Raw genomic sequence first — 24,512 nt, 5'->3', positions numbered from 1 at the left:
TGCAATGCTGGTTTAGTTACAACCATACTGCCTCAGTTTAAGTGAGATTAAGATTTGCATGGCATTCTTTGTCGTACGCAAGGTCCACTTTCAGTTTGGTTTCTGGTGACCTGAGCCAATCTGAAGTTGATATGGTGGCATTGTCCATAACTGACTTTGTATTTATGTGGGTATGTTATATCAGATTTCTAATTAATTGTGTGAAGACTGATAAGAGAAAAGAAAAAAGAAGAACAGACTAGTATGCTATACAGTACATACTAAAGCATATTTCAGGATCTGCTCACCCAAATTACAAAACAGAAAACTGTTTCTTTTTTACCATTTCTCCTGTTTTTGGATAGTTTTGGTTTTATTTCCAGATTTTGAGACATCCATTCCAGAGATTTCTGCTGTCACCACAATACAGAGTCAATGTCAGTTGACTCTGTGTTGTCAATTCTTAAAAAATAGTCTAAATAAAGACTATTTTTTAAGAATCTCTTTATAGCAAAGAAATAGTCTGTATAAAACCTCCAATGAGTGTATTCCTCTCACCAGCCAGACTCAAGATGTGGAACGGGTGGATTCAAATTCAACACAAATACCCTCAAATTGCCAAGGGCAGTGTGAGTGGAAGCAAATGTGGGACTTTTTTTTTTTTTTTTAATTGAAGGGAAAAAAAATCTGGGTGAATTTAAATATCAAGCCTTTACAATATTAAAGTATAGCAATAGATTTAGAAATCTTGGTATTATCATTAAAACTATGTAGATGCATTGCCATTTACAAGAATACACATTTGACACATTTTTACAGGGGCTCATTTACCATTCTAAGAAATATGGTGTGTAAAATATATACACACACTATAAATAATATATACACATAAATTTGCAAGTCATTTAAACATTATTTAAATAAAAGTAATAAAGACAAAATATTACGTGCTGGTGCTAAGAAAAAAGTTGGGAAGGGAACAAAAAAGCATCTCTCCATCTGTACTAAACTGGCCTTCCTGTCGGGCTGTCCCATCACCCATTAAAATATTTGATAATTTCCCTTAACAACAATAGTGGATTATTATGAAATATTTAAAAGCTGAAATTCAATATATGCAAAAATGAGGAAACATTTTGCTTTGAAAGCAGCAGAATCTCCTCAGTTCACACCGAGAAAAATGAAGGATTAGAGTATTAAAAGAAGAGGGAATGCAACATAGCTTTTAGTAAGTCTGTGTCCTGATTTTTTTTCAGTGTGAAATCAAGTTTAGAAAACGAAAAGAAACCAAAGAAAATTATTTTTAAAATATTTGACCGGTTATTTGTTGTTTTTGTTGTTGTTTTTCTGCTACACAGCTCGCTCATCAAAGGTTGGCCACACTCATGATCATAGTATAAAAGATGATATAAAAGGTACCAACCCTAACCCTACTGATCATAGTTTAAAAGACAGATTTTAGCACTGAGATTTAACACAATGGTTAAATTAGTCCCCTTATGAAACCTGTTCTTCATGTAGTGAAACTGAATGCAATGTGCAAGGACCTGACTGAGAAATGGGCTAACTTGTGAATGACAAGTTGCTAGCTGATGAGCATGTCCCCTTGAACTGGTTCATTGCTTTTTCATGTAAAAAGTGGCACTATTCCTAAAAAGTGGCATAAGCACATGTGTGCACAAATGTGCTGGTACAAAAGCATCTCACTGAATCATAGATACAGTTTGCAGATTTTACTTATTAATTCAATTTTCAATTCAATTCAGTTTAATTTTCTTTATACAGTGCCAAATCACAACAACAGTCACCTCAAGGCGCTTTATATTGTAAGGTAGACCCTACAATGATACATACAAAGAAAAATCCAACAATAATATGACCTCCTATGAGCAAGCACTTTGGCAACAGTGGGAAGGCAAAACTCCTTTTTTAACAGGAAGAAACCTCTGGCAGAACCAGGCTCAGGGAGGGGCAGCCATCTATTAAAGCTTTTTTCAAATGGATGTTACCCAAGCGTTTGCTACTTGAAGCTATGCCATGTTCTACCATTAAGCAACTTAAAAATTGAGCAGGATTTCAAAAGGTAAAGGAGAGGACTGGCTCTGCACCAGCACTACATCGGTGGAAAAGAGGTAAAAGGTCCTAGCTGTGAGCAGGGATGCAGTATTTCTTGTTTGGTAAAACTGGGGTTCTGTTATTAAACTGTTATTATCCAGAGAGGTCCCACTGTCTGTGCTTTTCAGGTGCAGCATCTGAACAGATTTTCAGCACACACAATAAACCTGAATTACTCCAACTAAACGAAAACCAAATAAATAGCTCATCTCCAAAAACAAACAAATAATAGTGGATTAGGATTGACAGAATAACAGGGAACCACAGGATGATCCACAACTGAACCGGTACTTTGTACTTGTAAACACTGAATTTAATTAATCTTTTCAAGTATCGACAGGAAAATGTGCCTTTAGTGGTAAACTCTAAATTGTTAGTGCTGTGAAATTCTATTCACTTGTGTTGTATTTGGATGGTCGCAGAAATCAAAGAAATAGATACCATGCAATAAAACCAGAACTTTTTGTAGGACCATTTACCGATAGTGGAATTATAGAAAATATGTCTTTTGCGATTTGGGTGATCTGGTTGTTTAGCTAATAATTTTAAAAAGTGCACCATACCCTAAACAGTCGCATTTCAGAGTGAGCTCTTAAAATCACTGTCAGCATGAGAGCAGGAAGGAGATTTGAGAGGGTTGGATGTGTCATCTAGGAGAGAATCTCTTCATGTTTAAGTAGGCTATGAGAGCAGTGTTTCTGAGGAAAGGGAAGTGTGTATGCCAGCTGTCAGAAGTTTGTAAACTCACTCCCAGCACTTCACAGGCGACTGCAATGCCATTCAAGATGTCACTTCCTTTTGGGTGAAGTTGTAATATCAAATTTTAACTTTGCGATGTGGAGCACACCCTGTGCACGCATCCGTGTGTGTGTGTGCGCATGTGTGAAAGTGCTCGTCTACATGCAGGACTGCATGTGCAGAGATTCATTTGTGTGGGCTTGAGTGTGTGTGTGTGTGTGTGTGTGTGTGTGTCAGCAAGCTTGAGGCTGCAGGGCTGTGTGTTACAGCAAAGACATTTGATGTGTAGAATTGTGCCTGAGGTGAAGCAAGATGTCTGCCATCTCTCTCCGGAGTCTACTGCTGATACGGTGAACTTAGTGATGTCGCCTCAAACCACCATATCAGGCGTGCAGGGTTACAAGGAGGAGACTTACAGACTCATATTCCCCCTTCAATTTAAACTCTAAATTGGTCACACCTCCCACTTTTGCAGTGTGACCGATGGCACAGGGCTGGACACACTTTCTTAAAGTTCTGTGAAGAAGTAAGCAATTTGGCTGCATCAGGGGGATTTGAATCAGTCTGACCTACATGTGAGCTATGGTACATGTATGTACAGTATTACAACACATAGTTGCTCTGCGGTACATGCTGATGCTGTTATAATAACATAGTCGCTGTGCTAAATGAGAGGATAAATTTTACATCTGAAAGTCTGCTACAGTCGTCTCATAGCATTCAATAGGAGGGAAGATGCGCAAACACACAGACCTCTCACACAATGCAAACCATCTCAAGTTCAAATAAACCGTAAGAAGGCATGATAGATAATGAGAAAAAAAATGTGGAAGATGATTTTGTCTGTAGGAGAGAGGAAAAAAAATCATATCATGAAATAAATAACTGAGGTAGAGGCACAAAGGAGGGGGAGGGCAGGTTGGGGCAGGGTGGGGTGGGGTGGTAGGGTGTAGGGGTTGTCTCAACCTCATGCAGTGTGGAAATGGTCCTGATCATGGCAGGGAGGCAGGAGCAGCAGCAGACATTTTGCTTTCCAGATGAAAGCAAAACTTAAACTGAGGCATGGTTTACTTAACGTCTGAAGAACGTAAGAAATAAAACAAACTCCCCTCATCATAACAATATCCACAGAGGACATAGTTATGATCAGAACCCCAGGTAAAAAGGTTGCTAAGTCATGCAGAATCGTTAACTTGCATACCTTGGCCCATTCTATTCATCCTTGTTGCACTTCAGAAAGAGAGGTAAGTAATCTACTGTAAGTGAGGCGTATTTACAGTTAATACACAACTAACAAATGGCTACCAGTCTATCTTATGCGTACATGTTGTCATTACAGCATTCGGTTGATATAATACATCTACGTTTCAAGATGTATTCAGGACTTTTCCTTTACTCCGTAACAGCTCTGGAGTACGATTGTAACAAATCTGCATGCTTTTAGAATATGTCACGCTTCAAAAATGACTTTATTCTCCCAAGTCAAAAGAAAATTACGCTCATTTTTGGGAGAAAATATGGAATAAACACCAAGTATTGTCAAAAATATTTCACCAAATTTGAAAATAATCTTATAAGTGAATAATAAAGTACAGGAAATAATAGCCTGCTCAAAAGGGCTACCAACATGGACATGCAATAAAGCAGTACAGATGCATCCATGATTAACAAAATATCAACACTGCTAATGAGGGATGATCTTATGAGTATCTGTAATGTCAAGCCAAATCAACTTAATAATAAATATCAGCTACAGTAGCTAAATCACAGTACGTTACATCCATGATCCAGGTGTGCTGATCATGTGCACAAATATCCAACACATAACAGTTACTTACTCCACAAATACTACAAGATAAACACAAAACAACTAACTATTAAGACAAATACAACAGGTAGACCAAACGACATATTGAATGTGAGTTGTGGTTGGGGCTTTTTACTGTAATCTTCTTTCCAACCACAATGGCCGTTTAATCCAAACAATTGGCCTTACTGTTTGCAAAAGAGGCTCGAGTCTTTGAGGCAAATAAATGAACCCAGTTCTCCACAAAGTGAGTTTACCAATTTGCTTATGCCATGTTATGACTGCAGTGATGTCAGAGTGAAGACCACATGCAGATGATTATGAACAAAACACACAAACACAGGGCATGGACGCAAAGCACAAACACATAATACACAGTAATCATCAGTGCATGTGTCATCACCGTCTACACACACAAACACACACACACGCACACACCTATAGCATACTGTACAGGTTGGGTATAAAACACTAATCAGGCAGATTGCAGGACATGTGCGTATGCGTACTTCTGTTTTTCGCGGGACTCCCGGGTCTTGCTGCTGCGGTTCTGCCGGTTCGATGGGGGGATGGAGTGCACGGATGAGCTCTTTTTGCTGGAGGAATGGGAGGAGTGGGAAGAGTGGGACAAACTTGTCCGGGACTGGCCGGCGTTGTGGTCGAACTGCATTAGGCAGAAGATCAGGTCGGTGGGCACCAGTTCAAATTCGTATGGGGGGTTTGTGATCACATACCTAGCCGGAAAACACATGTTACAGACAATAAGACTCAGATACATCAATGAAAGAGCGGCAAAGCAGCCAGGTGCTTCTAATCAAATGCAACTGAAAATCAGCAAGCGTGATCAACTCTGTAAAAGCACGGGTTTTGGCAGTTTGCAGTCTGGAGCATTCAGGTAAATGTTAACACAATAGCACAATCTTCCCAGGAGTGGAGCTCCCAGCAAATTCACCCCAAGATCAGAGAAAACGATCAGAGAAATTCTGACATAAAATTGCATAAAACCCAAGAGCTACATCTCAGACTCTACGGGCTCTGGCTAGTATTTTAAATGTTAAAGTTCATGACTGCACAATTAGAAAAAGACTGAATAAAAATGGCTCATTTGGAAGGGATGCAGGATACCAGAATATGAGCACAAACACCTCGACGAACTGTCAAGCACGGTGGTGGAGTGGTGATGATTTGGGCTTGCTATGCAGTCACAAGACCTGAACACCTTGTAGTCACTGAGTTTAATACTAATGCCTCTATATACAACAGTACTCTGGAGTCTACAAGCGTAATCATTCATTCTATTACATCAAGATATTCATTTTGTCAATGAGCAAAAGCAAGTATCATACCGTTTTGTACATTGGCTTGGTGCACCGAGATGTGCATCTCTTAATCTGTAGATTCCGAAACACAGCATGTTGTATGTCTTCAGTGCTTTGCAGAATAAATCTCCATAGCAGCCGCCATCCTGGTGAACAACAGAACAAAGAAACAATGATTGTGTGTTAGGTCAGTCAGGTTAGGACAATAAATGGAATTGTTAAGTTGTGAGATTCATGCGCTCTGTACCAGTCTTTTGCTTGCCAGTAAACAGCAACTTTTGGCAGAGGAGACTGCAATAAAAACTGGCAGTGTTGTAAAATTATGCCAGAGTTCATCCAAGAAAAAAACAAAACAAAAAAACCTTCATTACTCATAGTTCACAAGATTAAGAAAACCTGTTAAAAACAAGGTTGGAGCCAATTAGAACCAACACCATGTTGGTTCATTGTTCTCTTCAAAGCGATCTTCCCTCTCCACCCACTAAGGCTTCCTTGCACGATCACTATTCTTCACATCAGATTAAGGCCCGGGAGCAGCAGAGGTGGGCAGATGTGTGCTGCTGGGTAGTGGCAAAATGTGTCATCTGCACTTAAACATCCACTTACCCCTAAGTCAGCAAATGGCCCGTCGTAGAGGGCTAGCTGGGCGACGCGACACCTGTCTCTGTTGGCCAGAGTTTGTGGTGTGCTGTAGCCTCCTCTGAGAGCGTTCTCTTCAGCCAGCAGAGCCTCCAGCTCTGGCGTGGCTCCCCCTGTTACCAGCGTTCGAATCAGCGTGAGGATATTATCATTAAAGTATGTCTGGAAAGAGAAAAAAAGGTATATGTATAAGCAGATGCCATTAGAGTCACCAGTAGAGCTATAGCAGACAAAAAGTGCTTAGACCTTACTACCTCTCCATACTCATTAGTTATTGAAAACATATTTCCTTCCTTACCTCTAGTGATATTTCACTGGAGGTAGTTTGGACTTTAGGTTTCTGATAATAAATGAATTTATTTCAAAATTCAACAGAAACACATCTTTGTAGAAACCACTTTGCTGTTATGGTCAATAACCCACAGATCTCAACACTGGCATTTTTCACTGTGCCCGTTTCTTATAAAATATACATTTTTTTAAATGCTGATCTTTTTATGCAATAGTGAATATTTGCTTTAAAAAATGATATTTTAAAATCTTTCTTTTCATGCGCCATTTACCAAGACGAATACATTAAAATATTTTTTTAAAAACTGACTTTGAAAACGGAACCATATACATGAATAAATACAACTAGATAAGTGCAAACATATGCTTTTTTGGCTTTTTTGGGGGGGTTAGTTGGTGAACCAGCCCTTTAAGTATTCAGTATGAGAAATGTTGCATTAGGTTGCACTAAAATATACATAAAATTCAAGATACATAAATCTATCAAATTTTAGAGCTACATGGTCAAGGGCATTTTGCTAACTATAGTACATGTGGGATCATTGCATTAAATAAAACACTAGTACTTCCACAAAACATAATTCTTTCCCCACGCACCCCACAAGGTCTGCTTTGACTTTCGAAACAACAATTTGACTGCGATCTGCAAGTGTCAGGTTCTCCTGTCCTTCAAGCCGATCAGAACCTGCTTTTGCTAAGAGTGAAGACAGCTGATGTCACCAGGCAGACAGGCCGTAGTGGCAGCGCCCCTCACTGGGACCCTGACAGGCCTGCAGAGCCTCATGATGGATGAGCAGTGTCCATTAGCTGGCTTCACCTCTGACCAGTGCCAGACTACAGCTGACGCCCGCTATACTCCCTGCACAGCTCAGCTTCGCACGCTCCTCTAACCCCTTATTCGCAGAGAGAACTGCTGGAATTAAGCCATCACAGCACCAAAGGGAAACAGCACACTTGGTCATCAGGAGAGGGAGAATTTTTCTGTAGCTCGTTTTCTGCCCATTTCATCTTTTTTCTTATCTCCGGCGCAGTGATCACAAATGACAAAACAGCATTTCTTTGGCCCCTTTATAGCTGCGCATATATCACCACTACTACACTAACTTTTAGTTTACTTTGTTAAAATAAAACTCCTGAAAGTTAAACAGTCAACACTTAGTGTGAGTGATGCCAACTATTTCTCTTCTGATGTCAGTGGAGTTGGCAGGCATATGTGATCAATGTACTGTGCCATTTCATTTACCAACTTCTGCCTACTTGAAATGCCAAAACTGCGCATCTACTTAAATTTATGTCAACACATCACCTCAGGATGTGTTTTTTTTTATTATATACACCAGCTGAGTTTGTAACTTATAGGTGAGTACAGGTACATCTGAAAAATTATTGTTCTAAAGCAATTTAATTGTAAATAAGGAAAATAAGGAAATGATCTGGGTTTATTAACATAATGCAATGTCTTAACTCTACCTTAATCTACAGTCTCTACCTGAGCAACAGCATGCAGTTAAGTCTTTATGTACTTTATTTGAAACTCTTCTCTATTTCTCTGTAATGAATATAGCTATTAAAGCATGCAGATGGAGAATTTCAAAAATAAAAATTGTAAAATTTAAAACAGAAAAACAACAACTTTCCAGCACAGTGGGTTTTCAGTCTGTTTAGGAACTCACCGCACTCATCAGGGAGTCGAGTACACTGACAGCGAAGGCGGTGCCGCAGGCGAAGGGCTGAGTGAGGTACAGCTCTGTGTCTGGGTCGTCATCATCATCTTGGTCCAGGAACTGAACGTTTGAGTCGTTCACTGAGAGAGGGGACACAGCCGAGTTAGAGACGGGCAGAGTGAAGTGCACGCGCGCTTGCACATAGACACCAACACACCTGAGAGTTTAATAGCATACGATACACTTCTTCTTCTTCTTTTTTAAATGCTGAGTTACATTTTAAAAGATTAGGACACATCTTAGTAATGGAAGAAGAAGGTCTCAGGTATATAGATATTGCGGTATGGTTGGAGCTTCCAATATAATGCAACATCAGATGCACATTATATCTCACTGCATATATACACCACTGCACTTACTTTAAAACACAAGAAAAAAAAAAAAAGAAAATTCATTTCTTCTCCAAACAATTGACATGTTTTCCACTGATTATGAAATCAATAATTATCATAAAATTGATGCCCGAGTTTAAAAATACTCTTTTTTTTATCCTCATATGTTTAATTGTTTGGAATGTGACAAAAATGTGTTGTTGAATAAAATACCTTTTTCATATTGAATATTATATGTAATATAATATATGTAATTCTATGTACTGTATATAACATGCAGGGTGCGTTTCATACATTTAGGCAAACCACAACTTTAGATAACCATTGAAGAAGTCCCCAATCTTAGCATCTCTGTAGCTACTATATACTCATTTTGGTTTTTCTTTTATTATTTATTATATTGCTATCCAAGGTACATAACTGCACAGAATTTCAAAATACAGTGACAGTAGCATACATAAAAACAAAAACAGGTATGTATTTAAAAAAAGCATATATCTATATATTTATAAGGGTTCATTAAAAAGTAAAATTTGAGACTTCAACAATGGCTACTATCTCACATGAGAAAACCATGCACTTAATGACATGCTGTGTTTTTTTTTTTTGTTTGTTTTGTTTTTTAGGAAATTCCTTCTTGATGGATGTGTTTGTCACATCATCACCATTGTGGAGATACATCTCACATATTTACCTGCGCCCCGAAAGTCGAATTAAAACCAGATAACAACACACTTTTTATATTATGATGAAGAAAAACATGATCTGCACAGTCTAAATGAAACTAGCCTGATAATAAATGGATTTTTTAAAAAACCTCTTAAAAGAATGAGTTCTTGCTACGCTGCAAATCTTTTTCCCTATAATGTATTTCTAGCAGCAGTGGACAGCGATGAATCTATGAGCCAACGTTACTCTAAAAACGAGCATCACACAAGTTTTCTGCTTGACTCGTGCAGTATCTGTGCCTCAGAGTTATGGCATGAGGGAAAGAAAAAAAAAGAAAAATACATTTTAAAAATAAACAAACAGCTTAAAAGATTTTGTTCGTTGTTGTTATTTTTGAAATTTGATTTCTTCCCTTGTTTCCTGTGAGCTGTGGAACAAAAATGTCAGTCAAAGAGAGAAGGGGGCTGATGCAAACGGGCCTGGGCCAAAGGAGTGAAGGGGGGGGGAGCGGGAGTTAGTGTGTGTGTGGAGGTGGCAAGGAGGGGAGGTAGGGGTGGTGAGAGGCCGAGGGGGTGTTGCTATGAAAACAGCCACAAGGACAGACTGAACATGATCAAAGGCCTAGCGAAGCTCTACAAAAACCCAACTGGAAGAAAGAAAACAAAAAAAGTGCCCCAAAATAAATAAGAAAAATAAAAAAATCAGTAAAAAGAGGGCCAAAACAAGACAGTCAATTTCAGCCAGAACGAAGGATAAAAATGTGTTCAAAGTGAAGCCATGGGAGCGGCGAGAGCCTTGACTGCAGCCAGATAAATCAAGACAAGCTGATGAGGAGCGGAGCGACGGAGCGAGGGGAACGAACGGCAGCAGAGGACAAAGGCTCAGCTTACCCAGCTCTGTTATCATTTGTATGCTGGTTCCACTTTTTTTTTCCTGACTGAGTGAAACCAATGGCAGTAGTTTGCCAGGTTTAGCTAATGGTGATGAGACAGTGCAGAGAGAGGGAGAAATTGTGTCGTTATTGAAACAGTTTCAAAGACTGCAGTAAAGGCATTCGGGTGTCTCGAGAATGCTCGCGTCAACTTCGGAATTACTCTGAAATATTCACGGCTGTCCGGTGTCTAAAAGTGAAGCACCCCGGATTAGAGTGCACAGTAGATACGAAGCCCGAGCTGTCACAGCACCGTGCCGCTTCAACAACAATAAATAATTTCATGGTAAAGCAGTGAGACGGATAAAGAAAAGGATCTTATCCATAAACACACCTACTTCACACACCATGCAAACAAAATTGATCACGAAACTCAGATGAGGCGTGTTTTTTAGGTTTGAAAGTGACTTTAATCTGCTTCTGGCACTGTAACCTGAACATATGACAATGTAAGTACAGCATATATTTGGCGTAAGACACTCAGCCACTCTTCCCTTTGTATTCTCTTACTTCTTCCTTTCCTAAAAGACAATGTTATCACATCTAGTGATGCTGCAGCTTGAAAATTTTCTAAGCAAAGAGCATGCAGAGAGGCAACTCCAGAGCTACGAGCTTTAAGGTCCAGGACAGAAGCCTTTGGCTCTAACGTGGATTATCTAGTTTTGATGATTACATATGCGGTTAGGAGCGTAATGGGAGAGGCTCAATTCAGGTAATGGCTGTGCTGGTTACAAGTAATATTAGGCAGCTTCTTTCTCTTTCTGGCCTTTTCTTAGCTGGCCTCATGCTCCATTGCTCCCTAATTGGGTCAGAGGAGACAGAGTAGCTAGTCTCTAGTGCTTTAGAAGGCCCCTCAGAGATCTGAAAGTTTCATGAGTCCCCATCACCATTGGGAATACAACCAGTGGTATTGTGATTAATAAATGGACCCATTTTGCAACCAAGGCACTTTCCCTCTTCTACCTTTTCTCTTCCCTTTTCTCCCTCTCTCACTCTCTCCATCAGGCTGAGTTTCTCTTGTCCATTAGTGGACAAATGGCAGGAGATGTGGCTTTTGTCCCGAAAGTGCGTGTTTGATACCTTTAAGTTGAGTCACCACTTGACAAAAAAAAACAACAACAAAAAAACCTTGCAGGATCCAGTAACCCACATCCGAATATGAAGTTAAGTTGGGCAAAGCTATCAACAACATGAAAGTGGACAAAAATTCCACACCGTGCATTCTTTAGTCTGTTTGACCTCGAATGAGTTGGAACTTTTGATAGCAGAATGATGCCTGAGATTATTAGCTCTGTGTGTCTACATCTGGAAATGAATAACGAGTTGACTGGTAGTTACTGGATGTAACATGCAATGTTTGCAACTGAGGTGGGTGGAAACAGTTTTACCTAGTTCTGTGATGATGGGGATGTTGGATCCGGTGGTGACAGATGCCTGACGCACGAAGCCATGTACTGGACTGCTGTCTGGAGATGACCTGTCCATTCCAGGAGGCGTGAAACCTTTACACATTCGGAAACAAAGACATAGGCTGAATACATCAGCAGATAAAACAGCGTTATGGATCAAGTATTCAGGCTGGTCAGCAAACTTTATAGCAGATGTAAAGGGTTTAAATCTTAATATCTACTTAATACAAATAGAGTCACGTGAAAAAGAAAGTTTTCAGCTCAAAGCCACCCTCACTGCTTCCACAGGCATTAAAGCCAGCCGGGTGCTGCTAATCAAATGTACCTGATTAACTGACCATCAGCAAGTGTGAGCACCTCTATAAAAACACAATTTTTGACAGTGTGCTGGTCTGGAGCATTCGGGTGTGCGTTAACACAATGCCACAATATTCCCAATAGTGGACATCCCAGCATCACCCCAAGTTTAGACCAGGCAAAGCTCAAAAAAACTGCATAAAACCCAAGAGCTACAGGTTTGACCCTATAGGCATCAATTAGCATGTTAAAGGTTAATGTTCATGACAATGTAATTAGAAACAGACAGAATAAGTATGGCTTGTTTGAAGATATTGTCAGCAGAAAACCTCTTTTTACTATATAACAGCATAACTTAAGTTTACGAAAGTTAAATTTGAAAAAAGCCCACAATGCTTCTGGAAACTGTCCTCTGGAAGGACAAGACCAAAGATGAGAGGTTTGGTCATAGTGTATAGCACAGAGGCAAATCTACAACAGAATGGCTGAAAATAAAATGAAACGAGGTGCAGCGATGGCCAGTTAAAGCCCAAACTGATAATAAGGAATCTATGGCAGGACCTTAAGAGACCTGTGCATAAATGAATGCCTGCAAGCTTCAGTGAACTGAAGCAACATTGTAAAGAAGCCTGGGTCAAACTTTTCCCACAAAGATGTAAGAGATGGATAAAGTCATGCAGAAAAAAAATTACTAGTTATTGGAGTTAAAGACGGTTCTATAAGCTACCGAATTCACACGACTGGGCATTTAAAAAACCCTGTTGCTTCAGTTTCAATTTATACTAAAAATAACTACATGATTTATATATGCATCTGTTTTTGATAGGTTTCGATTATTACTATTTACATTTGAATAAATAAAATATAATAAAACAATAAAAAATTATTAAAGTTATAGCAATATGTTACTTTTAACTAATGTTTTCCTACTAATTTACTAATTATTTATTCTTTGAGACCTAACTTACATTTTTTGGTGTTTTTTGAATTTAATTTAATTTTGTTTCACCTCAAACATATAATGCTATTACCAATGCTACTACTCTTTATGAGGCATAATAATTTAATAAACATAAAAAGTCAGATTCCAATTTGAATTGAATCTATTTTAAATGTCGTCACTGTGTATCGGCTTTATGTGGGTCTTACTCTTTATGGCAAATAGCAAAACAAAAATGTGCAGTCTGTATGTTTTATTGTACAGGGAGTGCAGAATTATTAGGCAAATGAGTATTTTGTCCACATCATCCTCTTCATGCATGTTGTCTTACTCCAAGCTGTATAGGCTTGAAAGCCTACTACCAATTAAGCATATTAGGTGATGTGCATCTCTGTAATGAGAAGGGGTGTGGTCTAATGACATCAACACCCTATATCAGGTGTGCATAATTATTAGGCAACTTCCTTTCCTTTGGCAAAATGGGTCAAAAGAAGGACTTGACAGGCACAGAAAAGTCAAAAATAGTGAGATATCTTGCAGAGGGATGCAGCAGTCTCAAAATTGCAAAGCTTCTGAAGCGTGATCATCGAACAATCAAGCGTTTCATTCAAAATAGTCAACAGGGTCGCAAGAAGCGTGTGGAAAAACCAAGGCGCAAAATAACTGCCCATGAACTGAGAAAAGTCAAGCGTGCAGCTGCCAAGATGCCACTTGCCACCAGTTTGGCCATATTTCAGAGCTGCAACATCACTGGAGTGCCCAAAAGCACAAGGTGTGCAATACTCAGAGACATGGCCAAGGTAAGAAAGGCTGAAAGACGACCACCACTGAACAAGACACACAAGCCGAAACGTCAAGACTGGGCCAAGAAATATCTCAAGACTGGTTTTTCTAAGGTTTTATGGACTGATGAAATGAGAGTGAGTCTTGATGGGCCAGATGGATGGGCCCGTGGCTGGATTGGTAAAGGGCAGAGAGCTCCAGTCCGACTCAGACGCCAGCAAGGTGGAGGTGGAGTACTGGTTTGGGCTGGTATCATCAAAGATGAGCTTGTGGGGCCTTTTCGGGTTGAGGATGGAGTCAAGCTCAACTCCCAGTCCTACTGCCAGTTTCTGGAAGACACCTTCTTCAAGCAGTGGTACAGGAAGAAGTCTGCATCCTTCAAGAAAAACATGATTTTCATGCAGGACAATGCTCCATCACACGCGTCCAAGTACTCCACAGCGTGGCTGGCAAGAAAGGGTATAAAAGAAGAAAAACTAATGACATGGCCACCTTGTTCACCTGATCTGAACCCCATTGAGAACCTGTGGTCCATCATCAAATGTGAGATTTACAAGGAGGGAAAACAGTACACCTCTCTGAACAGTGTCTGGGAGGCTGTGGTTGCTGCTGCACGCAATGTTGATGGTGAACAGATCAAAACACTGACAGAATCCATGGATGGCAGGCTTTTGAGTGTCCTTGCAAAGAAAGGTGGCTATATTGGTCGCTGATTTGTTTTTGTTTTGTTTTTGAATGTCAGAAATGTATATTTGTGAATGTGGAGATGTTATATTGGTTTCACTGGTAAAAATAAATAATTGAAATGGGTATATATTTGTTTTTTGTTAAGTTGCCTAATAATTATGCACAGTAATAGTCACCTGCACACACAGATATCCCCCTAAAATAGCTAAAACTAAAAACAAACTAAAAACTACTTCCAAAAACATTCAGCTTTGATATTAATGAGTTTTTTGGGTTCATTGAGAACATGGTTGTTGTTCAATAATAAAATTATTCCTCAAAAATACAACTTGCCTAATAATTCTGCACTCCCTGTAGAAGTATCACCGGCATGAGGGCATGACCTAAAACTCTGCATCAGTACAATTACAGATGCATTCTATCTTACCCAGCATGAAGTTTTTGATGTGCACTTTATGTGCGATTCAAATGTGTGGATTGAAGAACACACACACGGACACAAAGAAGGCAGCTAAGTGAAGCAGGCGCCTGCCTAAAAACTGCAATAGTGATACTGTGCTTTTAGGGGTCAGCCAAGACATATTTAGCATTCACATCCCTCCATCAACTGGCAGACATAAATTTTATATGTTGTTCATTTTGTTACAATAAAATTGGTGAAGTGGATCCTGAAAACCTTTTATCGAAAATGGTGTGGCACAGAACCATGAAATACAAGTGCAAGTGACAGGAGTATGAATTCACATGACTTCACATTTTTGCATTTCCTCAAAGTGACAAGTAAACACCTTAAATCTGTAATGCTATATGCATAATGCATCAACTGTGTTTTGACATCCATCATTTAATGCTGACTACAGCAAAATGTCAGCTTATAGTGCCACCACCAAGGAAACATAATGCAGGGAATATATTCAGGTCACAAAGTTTTAAAAGGCTTGCAAATTCTCTCTGTGTGCGAGTGTGTGCGTGCCTTTCTGTCAAGAAACTCAATGAGCTGCTTACATTACAAAAGAGATCTTTCAGCCCTTTGCAACGGAAAAGGCACCAAATAGTTTAGTACACAGCGGGAAGCACACACTGAACTGAAGCATGGATAATCATAACTTTTGTTACACCAATTATTGAACTAGGAGATAGCAGCGGTTTGACACTTCAACCAGGGAGCACAGCTCAGATAGTGCAAGCATCATTTTGTCGATGTCCATAAAGGATGATGTTTACTCCACTGGAGAGTGACAGCAAGTTTTTTGGATTCTGCCTCTAAAACGCCGCGCTTATTGTATCATAGTGAACATGAAGACTGCGGGAAGACGTAGGAGAGCGCCTTCCACTCTGCGCAGCGCAACCCCAGAAAGTGGCGTTGGTGAGAACAGGGATACATGAGGCCTGCTGTAGAGCTGCTTTCAAAACCTGTTAGGTTACAAACAGCTCAAAAGTCGTTATGCAGTGTGAGCTGGCAAAATCCAAACAGAGAGCTGAGCCTCTACTGAGCACTGAAAAACAGAAGAGCTCAAATGTGTTTATCTGCCCGATTGCCTTAATCTATTTCTGAGATTATTCATCAGACATTCACATACACCCCATATGAAAAACACTGTTTATCTCTAAAGAAATACACTGTTTCTCTTTATAGACTAATCTTGTGTCCTTGTGATTAAAATAACAGTATGCTTCTTGAATTGCTTAATTATACTTAACACAGTCAATTTTTCTCTTTTTTTATATGTTTTATATTAATGCTAACTTTTTTTTTTTTTTTTAATAAAAAATGAAAATTATGCCCCAAAGCAAAGACGCTGGCTTTTGCTTTTGTTAGACTGTAACTTAGTTTATTCAGCTACAATCTACAATAGATGAGTGAGATCTGGGTTACATGCCCCCTTATCCCTGTAGCCCTGCGGGCACAGCTATGCTCTGTGGTTGACTACATGCTACAGCAGCCGGGAGAAGCTCTCCCCCAGGAAAGCACATGTTTACTTATTCATTTGCACCTCTAAATTCCACAGACAGCGTCTGAATGAGAGCATCGCTAGGAGGAAGGAATCCTCACAGCAATACCCATGATACAATAGCAGCGCCTGGTTATATGCGTGTATTTTCTTATGTATGCATGATTGCATGTCACTGTGTTTTCTTAAATGGGCCGTTAAAGTAAGACCTGGTTATTGATAACGCCAGTCTCAAACCATTGGTTTGGGTTAGAAGACATAAACCGGCGAGCTTCTGGATGGACGTGGCTTTCTGCAAGTACTGCTCCCCAGAGTGGACGCGCTCTCAGATTTACTCCTGCCGATTGTTGCTTGCTGGCACTATTATCGACAGCGTATCGCTCACACAGGCTGAAGAAGTAACTGCATCGGCATTCTAATAAAAATGTGGATATGCCCTCCATTACGAAAAGAAAAAAAAGGCCTCTTGAACCTTCACTTTGATTTGTATTTACAACAGTCGCTGTCGTGGCACTAACTGCTTACCTCAAGGCATGTCGAACCTTTCAAGCTAATCATAAACTGAGGATCACCTGTTTGTGAATGTTTGTGGATAGGCTGCCTTGGCATGAGTAACCGAGTGTGTTACGTGCGCAAACGCGTGCGCACGCTATGAAGCACTGAGGTGTGTGCGTGCATGTGTTGCTGTTTTGTTGTGACTAATGAGGAGCAGCTGAATTGGCCTGCCTGGTGATTTGTACTAGCTGCTTAATGATGATGAGGCCTGATGGGATGCCTGGTTCGTATGTTTGTCTGCAAACATCAACAATCTGTTCCAGACGATCTGCCAGACTCCAGATCAGGGGGAACAACATCAAATGACACAGTCATGTTGATTACATCATTAAAAAGTATTATCAAAGGTTTAGCAGCATCTAATTGCCAGGGACAAGACTGAAACCATCAGAAAATTGCGAGGAGTAAACACTCTTCAAAGGCTTGATGAAGGTATAAACACAATGTTTCTGTGTGTGCACATCTTCAGTTAGAGTTACAGTAATGTCAGTTTACAGACGAGACTCAAAGCAGACTTTCAGAGAATTTCAGTTATGAGCGCTTAGCAGACTCTGTCCTCGACAAACTACATCTATCCTTCCTGTGTGGCCTTCTCACTGCCCTCCAGTCTTTTCCTTTTCCATTTTTTGACTACTCTCCTTTCCTCCCTCCCATAACCTGTCCCCTTTGGCCAGGAGTGTACATGGAGTCTAATGGGACACTTCTTACCTTGGGAATTAGCCTGTAAGACCCCAATGCTGTCATCAAACTGCATAGATTTGATGTTGAGTGTTGCCAAGATGCATTCCTTATCCTGCAGAGACGCATCTTCGATATTGTTCTGATTGGCTGACAGTATTACACACATGTCGCAGAGGTTGATGTTGACAGCCCTTAAATCTGCCCGACTTAATGGTGTACCCTTCAGGGCGAGGGGAACACAGAGAAAGAGCAAGACAGCGAGAGAGAGAAAGCAAAACACAGAGAACAGACAGACATGGGGGAGAGAAAAATAAATTTAAGAAGTGAGCAGAGTGGGGCTGTGGGAAATTAGTTAACAAGTATTCTTGTTTTGAGGCGATGCCATTCCACTGATCTAACCGGGCGTTGGAGATTCAGAGACACGGACTAATCTAAAGGCTAGCCTGCGCTGAGGGCTGTGTTTGTGATTCTCTTCTGATCATCAGTCAAACCAGGCCTAACAAGCTCTAAGGCAGCAAGCCACGGCATCTGTGATGGGCACTGCAGCTGCAATGCTCATAAACTCCACTTTGGATATGCAGGATGTGTCACTGCTAGGGATGAGGGAGGCTCACTGAGCTCTCATGAAGTAATCATTCAACTGAGAAATGCGCGATCAAACTCAAAATGACAATCGCTTGAAAGATTTCAGTATGAGTGCAACTTAAAATGTCAGCGCCTTCTAGTTGGACAGATATTCAAAATGCAGGTGAAGTAGTACACTCACAGGTAAGATGGAGACCTTGGGGAAGTTGTGTAAAGTTTCCCACTCTCTCCGAAGGTAATCCAGTGAGCCCACAAAAACTATAGGCTTTAGCTCGTGGTAATGGAAGTTGCTGGCTCTTAAAGGCATCACCAAGTTTCGCAGCCCCACTAAAGCGGACGTGACATCCCCAAATATACAGACCACTACATGGCCGCTTAGCACTGTCATGGAGGCTTCACTCCGGGTCTGTAGGGAAGAGAGGGACACGGGGAAGGGGGGGAGAGAAAAGCAGAGAATGAGGAAAAAAAGCGAAGGCAGAAAAGAGATGAGGAGGCACATAGAGACAAACACAGGTTTACAGAATAAAAATGAGTGCCGATAACAGAAAACTGGGTCAGGTGCATGAAGTTAAACCCCCCCAACATATCTAGAGTTTAAATGTGCTTAAAGGCATCACATAAACTGTTATATATCCTCATGTAATCATTTATTAACCATGTGTTTGGTTTTATTATTAGCTCTTCATTAGACAAATTAAACACGCAGGAATGTAAGCTGTAAACTGTTACATTCATAAAAAAGTACAGCTGCAAATTGTCTCATATTTTCAGCTGGCGGCAAATGATGGTTATCTGTGTATCTGAAACATTTTGGTGAAGCAGCCTTCATATTCCCTTGAGTTGAGTGAAAACAGCACCTGGGTCACTCGAGTCTTAGACAAAGCAAAGATATGTCGTATCTTTACTATGCACAGTAGGTGACTGCGCCTTCTATTTGATCCTACACAAACAATTTATGCACTAACATAAATGCTTTAAACCGTCTCGTTAAAGCATCTGAGCAAAGTCATGCATCGAGTGTTGAAATGCTGCTCACTCATTCCTTGGTGGATATACACATATACTGTATATATAAATATAAAAACAAACTCACCTTGAAACAACAGAGAGGCAGTGAGAGAAATTTCAATACACATTAGTATGTGATTGTGTTACTGCAGTACTGAGGGGAAACATTTGCTCCTGAGCATACTTACTAGTACCTTCTTTTTTTATATATACACTATTTTTCCCCTCACTGGGTAGCAGTTACAGAACTTTTGCCCCACTTACCAGGATGACTTTTTCGATGTCTTTTGAAGGGCACCAGTGAAACATCCCTGTCGAGTCATACCTCTTCACGTTCATGTCCATATTCTCAATTTGTTCATTTCCAGGAATTAGAAGGGGATCGTGTCGACTGGAAAAGAGAAAATATTTATGTTAGGCTGCTTTGTGGCAGAAGCCAGGCAGGGTTTCTTGATATCTGTGCTGTCTGATTGTTAAAAGTCCATCTCATTCTCAGAGTATGAAACTTTCTACTGCACTGCATAACTAGAATATCTTTCCCTCCAATCTGTCTCATCCCCTATGTAGAGGCATCATAAAAGTCAATGACCCTTGTGCTCACTGTGGTACAGAGGAGAACAGCAAGATGTGAGTACTACTGACTGAATGGCATGACAACACAAGGCCAATTACCAGCTTTTACCCTCTCTTCCAGTTCCTGACGCCATGTGGCGCAAACAGTAAAAGCTCCAACAGGCTCGCACTTTAAATATTTCAGGAATTTGCCCAATCACATTTTGCTTTCCCAGCTGATGGTCATTAATGTTTCAGCAGCATGTCACAACCAAACAGGCTAATCCACAGCAGTGGGCTTGCTGAGTTTTATCTGCTGTAACACTGACCATGAAAGGGTTCCTGTCAGTGTTGTTACACTGCCTCTCCTGTTCTTGAACTTATTCTACAAGACATGTTCTCACAGCCCCTCTGAACACGGTCCAGAAAATGTGATCAAAAACACAGAGTCAAGATAAACGGCGGAAGTGCTGTTTTCCCACAAAGGCCCCTTGTTTTGCAGCAATGTAAATGTAGTTTATTGACAATTTAAGAAAAATTATGAAATCCTTGGTTAAATTCAATACGGCTGATACTCCTAAAAAAGGGGGGAAACTGCAGAGATAGACATGTGAGTAATATGGGAGAAAATATCTCAAGAATTTGACATACATCTCTCTCAGTATCACTCTCTCTATCCTCTATCAACACTGTCATTCACTGACAAGGCTTTGATGCCGTTTCTTCCTTCAACCTGCATTTGGATTGCATGCCATCGCAGGCAAAAGTTAAAGTTAAATAAAAAAAAAAAGCTGTCAATTAGCCACCCTCTCTCTCTCCACCTCTCTTCCCCCCCCCCCTCCCCTCTATCAGTTAGAGCAGGTGATAATAACACTGACAGCATTTAGTGTTTTTACACTCAGCCTGAATCTTTCATCCAGAGCCGCGTGTTGCGCCAATCAACTCCACGGAGCCCCCTGTCACTTCAATCTGCTCAGCTCTGCTCGCCTCCACACAGGGGCTGACTGGCGCATGCAGACGGGCTGCCGCTCCACCTCTCACTGCCAAGACAGCCATCTTTCACAGAGCTGTCAGCGGTGTGACTGGCAGCCTGTCACAGGCTCCGCACACCTCCTTCCTCTTCCTTCTCCACGCCTCGGGTTGAACCTACCACAAGGCTCAGGCAGAGCAGACATGACGTCTGTGCTACGGGGCCACGCCCAAGGGATATCAGCTGCAGATGATACTGTGACATCTTCTGCAAATGGATGCGTGTTGTCAGTCATGACCCATCGTGAATGTTTGTGTGGGTGTGGGGTGGGATGGTGTTAGCGCCATGGCGGGAATACGGTTCATTAGGAAATTTACAAGCTGGATTGGCTACTAATAAATTATTTAACACAGGGCTCCTAAATGTCATCCAAATAGCGAGCGAAGTGACAGATAAATGCAGATATTCTCTGCTGAGAACTTTCAGTCCTGAACAAGTAGATGCAGAATTACGTGAACTTTGCTTAATTTCTAGCATTGTACCAGAATGCAAACTAAATGTTGTGCTCGGTGAAATACAATATTTTATCAGATGCACTTTTATGGAGGACAAACAGTATTTCCCTTACAGCATGTCTCACTCCGGTGCCTCCCTCCCTCCGTCTCTGTCTCTTTCTTTCTCTCGTACCCTCTCCCTCAGTATATTTCAAACAGAGTTGAATTATTCCAGTGTATCACTCTGCAGTCACAAAGCTGGGGATGGGCGTGCTCCCCCAATCCCTCTCTGCCAGACTACGAAGGCAGCTTCTTGCTTTGAAAATTTTTCCCATCATGCAAACTGACAAAGGCATGCTTTTCAAAAGCCCACAGCCAATCTGTTGATCATTATTTATTTACAAAGGCCTTCAGGCTGAGAGTCCTGTAAAAACCATACTTGATACGTATGTTCTCTCTCTTGCTAGCTCTCCACTGCGTTTTCCCCCTTCTTGCTTGTTGAATAAAGTATCCCTAAGGCTACCTCAAACAATCACTTTTCATTCTGCATAAAATCCACCTCGCAAAGCACAACGGTTTATATAATATATATGGTCTTATATGTTGACAGGGGCAGCTGTGAAGGGGTGGAGGGAGGGACTGTGGACTGTGATGGGTAATTTGATGTTCTGCTAAAGGCTAATACTTGGAGGGAAAAAAAAAGAAAAAGCTACACCTATAACAGAGGACCTGTCATCCCAGCACCCAAGAGCCAGCAGAATACAGAAGCAACCCTAAAGCAGAGAAAACTTTGACACCGCTTTGAAGCGTTTTCAAAACTGAGTAAATAACTCGCAAGGATTATTATCACTGTGAGATCAAAGCGCAGATGCATATATTACATGGCAAACGGGGACCGTCTTCTAAGCAGAAAAGGAAGAGAAGAAAAGGTTTTGTGCTTTAAGTTAGGCAAACTAAAGAACCTTTTAAAACAAGCAGTTATCTGGAAATGTGCCAGTGTCTAGTTGTTTTTGTAGCAGTTTGCTCCCTCTGAGCAAGGGCATCTGAGCTGATGCTCTGCTGCGAACTAGACTGAAGGGTATGACTCTGTGTTGGGCTAATGGTTTGGCAAGTGTGAAGGCTTATTAAGTGCTTGTTTTGTTGTGAGGGGGAGGCCGACAACTATACTGGACAAAAATCACATAGGCATGCCAGTGCAGTAGGAGGATTGCTGCCTAAGGGAAACTAGCAGGGCTAACGTACACGGCACTCAACCAGAATGGTACAGTAATAAGTGAAAACATTATGCAGCGTATGAAAGAGAACAAACCAGAACTACTTTGTATAATAGCTCATATTTATATTGATTTTATTTGGAAATGTTAACTATTCCACCTTAGAGTTTGCTTATTTTTTAAAGGGTTTAAATTCTATAAATAAGATTAAGATTATATATATTACGAGGCCTCTCTTTAGAGTTCCTTAATGTAAACCCTCGCTCTCATTAGGAGACGAGCAGTGTAGCTATGAGTGTTTCTGTCCTGTTAGATCTTCGCCACCGTGCCTTCATCCCGCCGTCCCAACCCGCACAGCTCGGCCTCCCTGCATTTTCCTCTCCGTCGTGTGTCTAACCCCGCCTTGCAGTCAGAGGAGCACAAAAACCTACCCTTTTTATCTTTCAAAATCAATTAACAGCAGTTTAATTCCAAAGGACAGGATAAAAGGAAGGTAATATTTGAATTCATATTTGAGTGTGACGATACATCTCGCATATGGCCTTAAGTACCAGATACACTACTCACAGGGGTTCCCACAATAGACGAGTAGCCCGAGGGCAAAGTAACCATGCAGGTCTCTCTGATTGGTTGGTGGTGTCATTAGTGCCAGCATTGTTTAAGGAGTACATGTGGACCAGAACGGAGGAGGTGACAGCTGGGTCTTTAAAGCCAGAGGAGTTTTCAAACGGCTCCTCACAGCCGCTTTTCATGACAGAAATATTATTTCAGCTCTGTCATTAACAGCTGACAGCATGCCATCCTAAACAGCCAGCACCTAACAGGGCATTTCTCTTCTCTTTTTCACTCACAGAGTTTCTTACCTCCCCTCTTCTGCCACCCCTAATTTGCCCCCTCCCATCCATCCAAACTCCCACCATCTCACCATCAGCAGCATACGCCTCTGAAGTATCTCTCAGACACATATCCCCCCCCCCCCCCATGCTCCCTCCCATATCTGTCTTCCTCTCACTCCCAGTTTGAAGGCTGGAAGAAGAATAAAATCAGCATCTCTTACCTCATCATTTTGGGCGAGCAGTTGGGTGAGTTTCGCATCCCTCCGTTGCGCTGCTTTTTTTTGGGCGAGAGCGTTGACGGATGCTCGTCTTCGACTGAAAACACATGCGCACAATGTCAGAGCAGAGACAGACGGTTCAGAAAAAGAGCTGGACCTGACATGAAAATAGGCAACAATCAATCAATCATTCAATGCAAACCACAAAAAAAGAAACTGAACGTAAGAAAAGGAAAATTAATAATTCAATGTGTCAAAATGGAAGGGAAATAAAAATAGAGAGAGAAAATATTAGTAATGGACAAATGATTAAATCTGAAAAAAGCAGGAGGAAACCACGGAGAAAAAACAATTCATGACCTAAAAGGAAGGTTTATTTAAAAAATAAGAATATTTTTTTTAAATGTCCCCCATGTTGTGGCTATACTAAGGTGCAATATTGCACATCCTCCACTGACACTTCACTGCGTCTGTTCACCCACCGAACTCTGCAGGCGGTTGGACCTCTAGCAGTTTACATCCAAGTGACCATGCTTACCTAAAGCATTAATTGCAATGTGATGCTACCGACTGTTATTGTCACTGGGGCATGGGCAAAAGCAATGACAATGATATAAATACAGGTTATGGAGATGAATTTTGAGTGCGTAGTTGACTTCCTAATGAAACTACTTGAACCCCAACACCATAATTCAAGTTCTTACTAACGTGCACAACGGCTCTTCTACAGGTCTGCCTCCATGCTAAGAGAACGGCACGCATAATAAAGGTCAGGGCACGTTAGCAG

At 40.9% G+C, this 24,512-nt stretch overlaps 1 protein-coding gene across 28 annotated transcripts in view; it reads right to left on the bottom strand.

Annotated features, from left to right (window-relative positions):
- kcnma1a (potassium large conductance calcium-activated channel, subfamily M, alpha member 1a) overlaps window positions 1-24,512 on the bottom strand; it is a 150,609-nt gene that overhangs the window by 4,543 nt on the left and 121,554 nt on the right. For 14 of the 28 annotated variants that reach the window (XM_084947880.1, XM_084947859.1, XM_084947862.1 and 11 more), the window contains 11 exons: window positions 23,729-23,822; window positions 19,706-19,832; window positions 18,615-18,839; window positions 17,876-18,068; window positions 11,933-12,046; window positions 10,504-10,587; window positions 8,562-8,692; window positions 6,565-6,759; window positions 5,986-6,104; window positions 5,149-5,373; window positions 4,034-4,062 (listed from right to left, as the gene is read on the bottom strand). In XM_084947880.1, the coding sequence (XP_084804006.1) occupies window positions 4,034-4,062; window positions 5,149-5,373; window positions 5,986-6,104; window positions 6,565-6,759; window positions 8,562-8,692; window positions 10,504-10,587; window positions 11,933-12,046; window positions 17,876-18,068; window positions 18,615-18,839; window positions 19,706-19,832; window positions 23,729-23,822 (1,536 nt within the window). The remainder of the gene's footprint in view (window positions 1-4,033; window positions 4,063-5,148; window positions 5,374-5,985; window positions 6,105-6,564; window positions 6,760-8,561; window positions 8,693-10,503; window positions 10,588-11,932; window positions 12,047-17,875; window positions 18,069-18,614; window positions 18,840-19,705; window positions 19,833-23,728; window positions 23,823-24,512) is intronic. The other 14 variants (XM_084947881.1, XM_084947884.1, XM_084947869.1 and 11 more) reach the window with 3 other exon arrangements.

The sequence above is a fragment of the Perissodus microlepis genome, chromosome 13 (genome assembly GCF_051167445.1).
Source record: "Perissodus microlepis isolate ML-2025 ecotype Zambia chromosome 13, ASM5116744v1, whole genome shotgun sequence".
Classification (NCBI taxonomy): Eukaryota; Metazoa; Chordata; class Actinopteri; order Cichliformes; family Cichlidae; genus Perissodus; species Perissodus microlepis.
The sequence above is the reverse complement of the archived record's forward strand: the minus strand, read 5'-3'. Positions and strand labels throughout refer to the sequence as shown.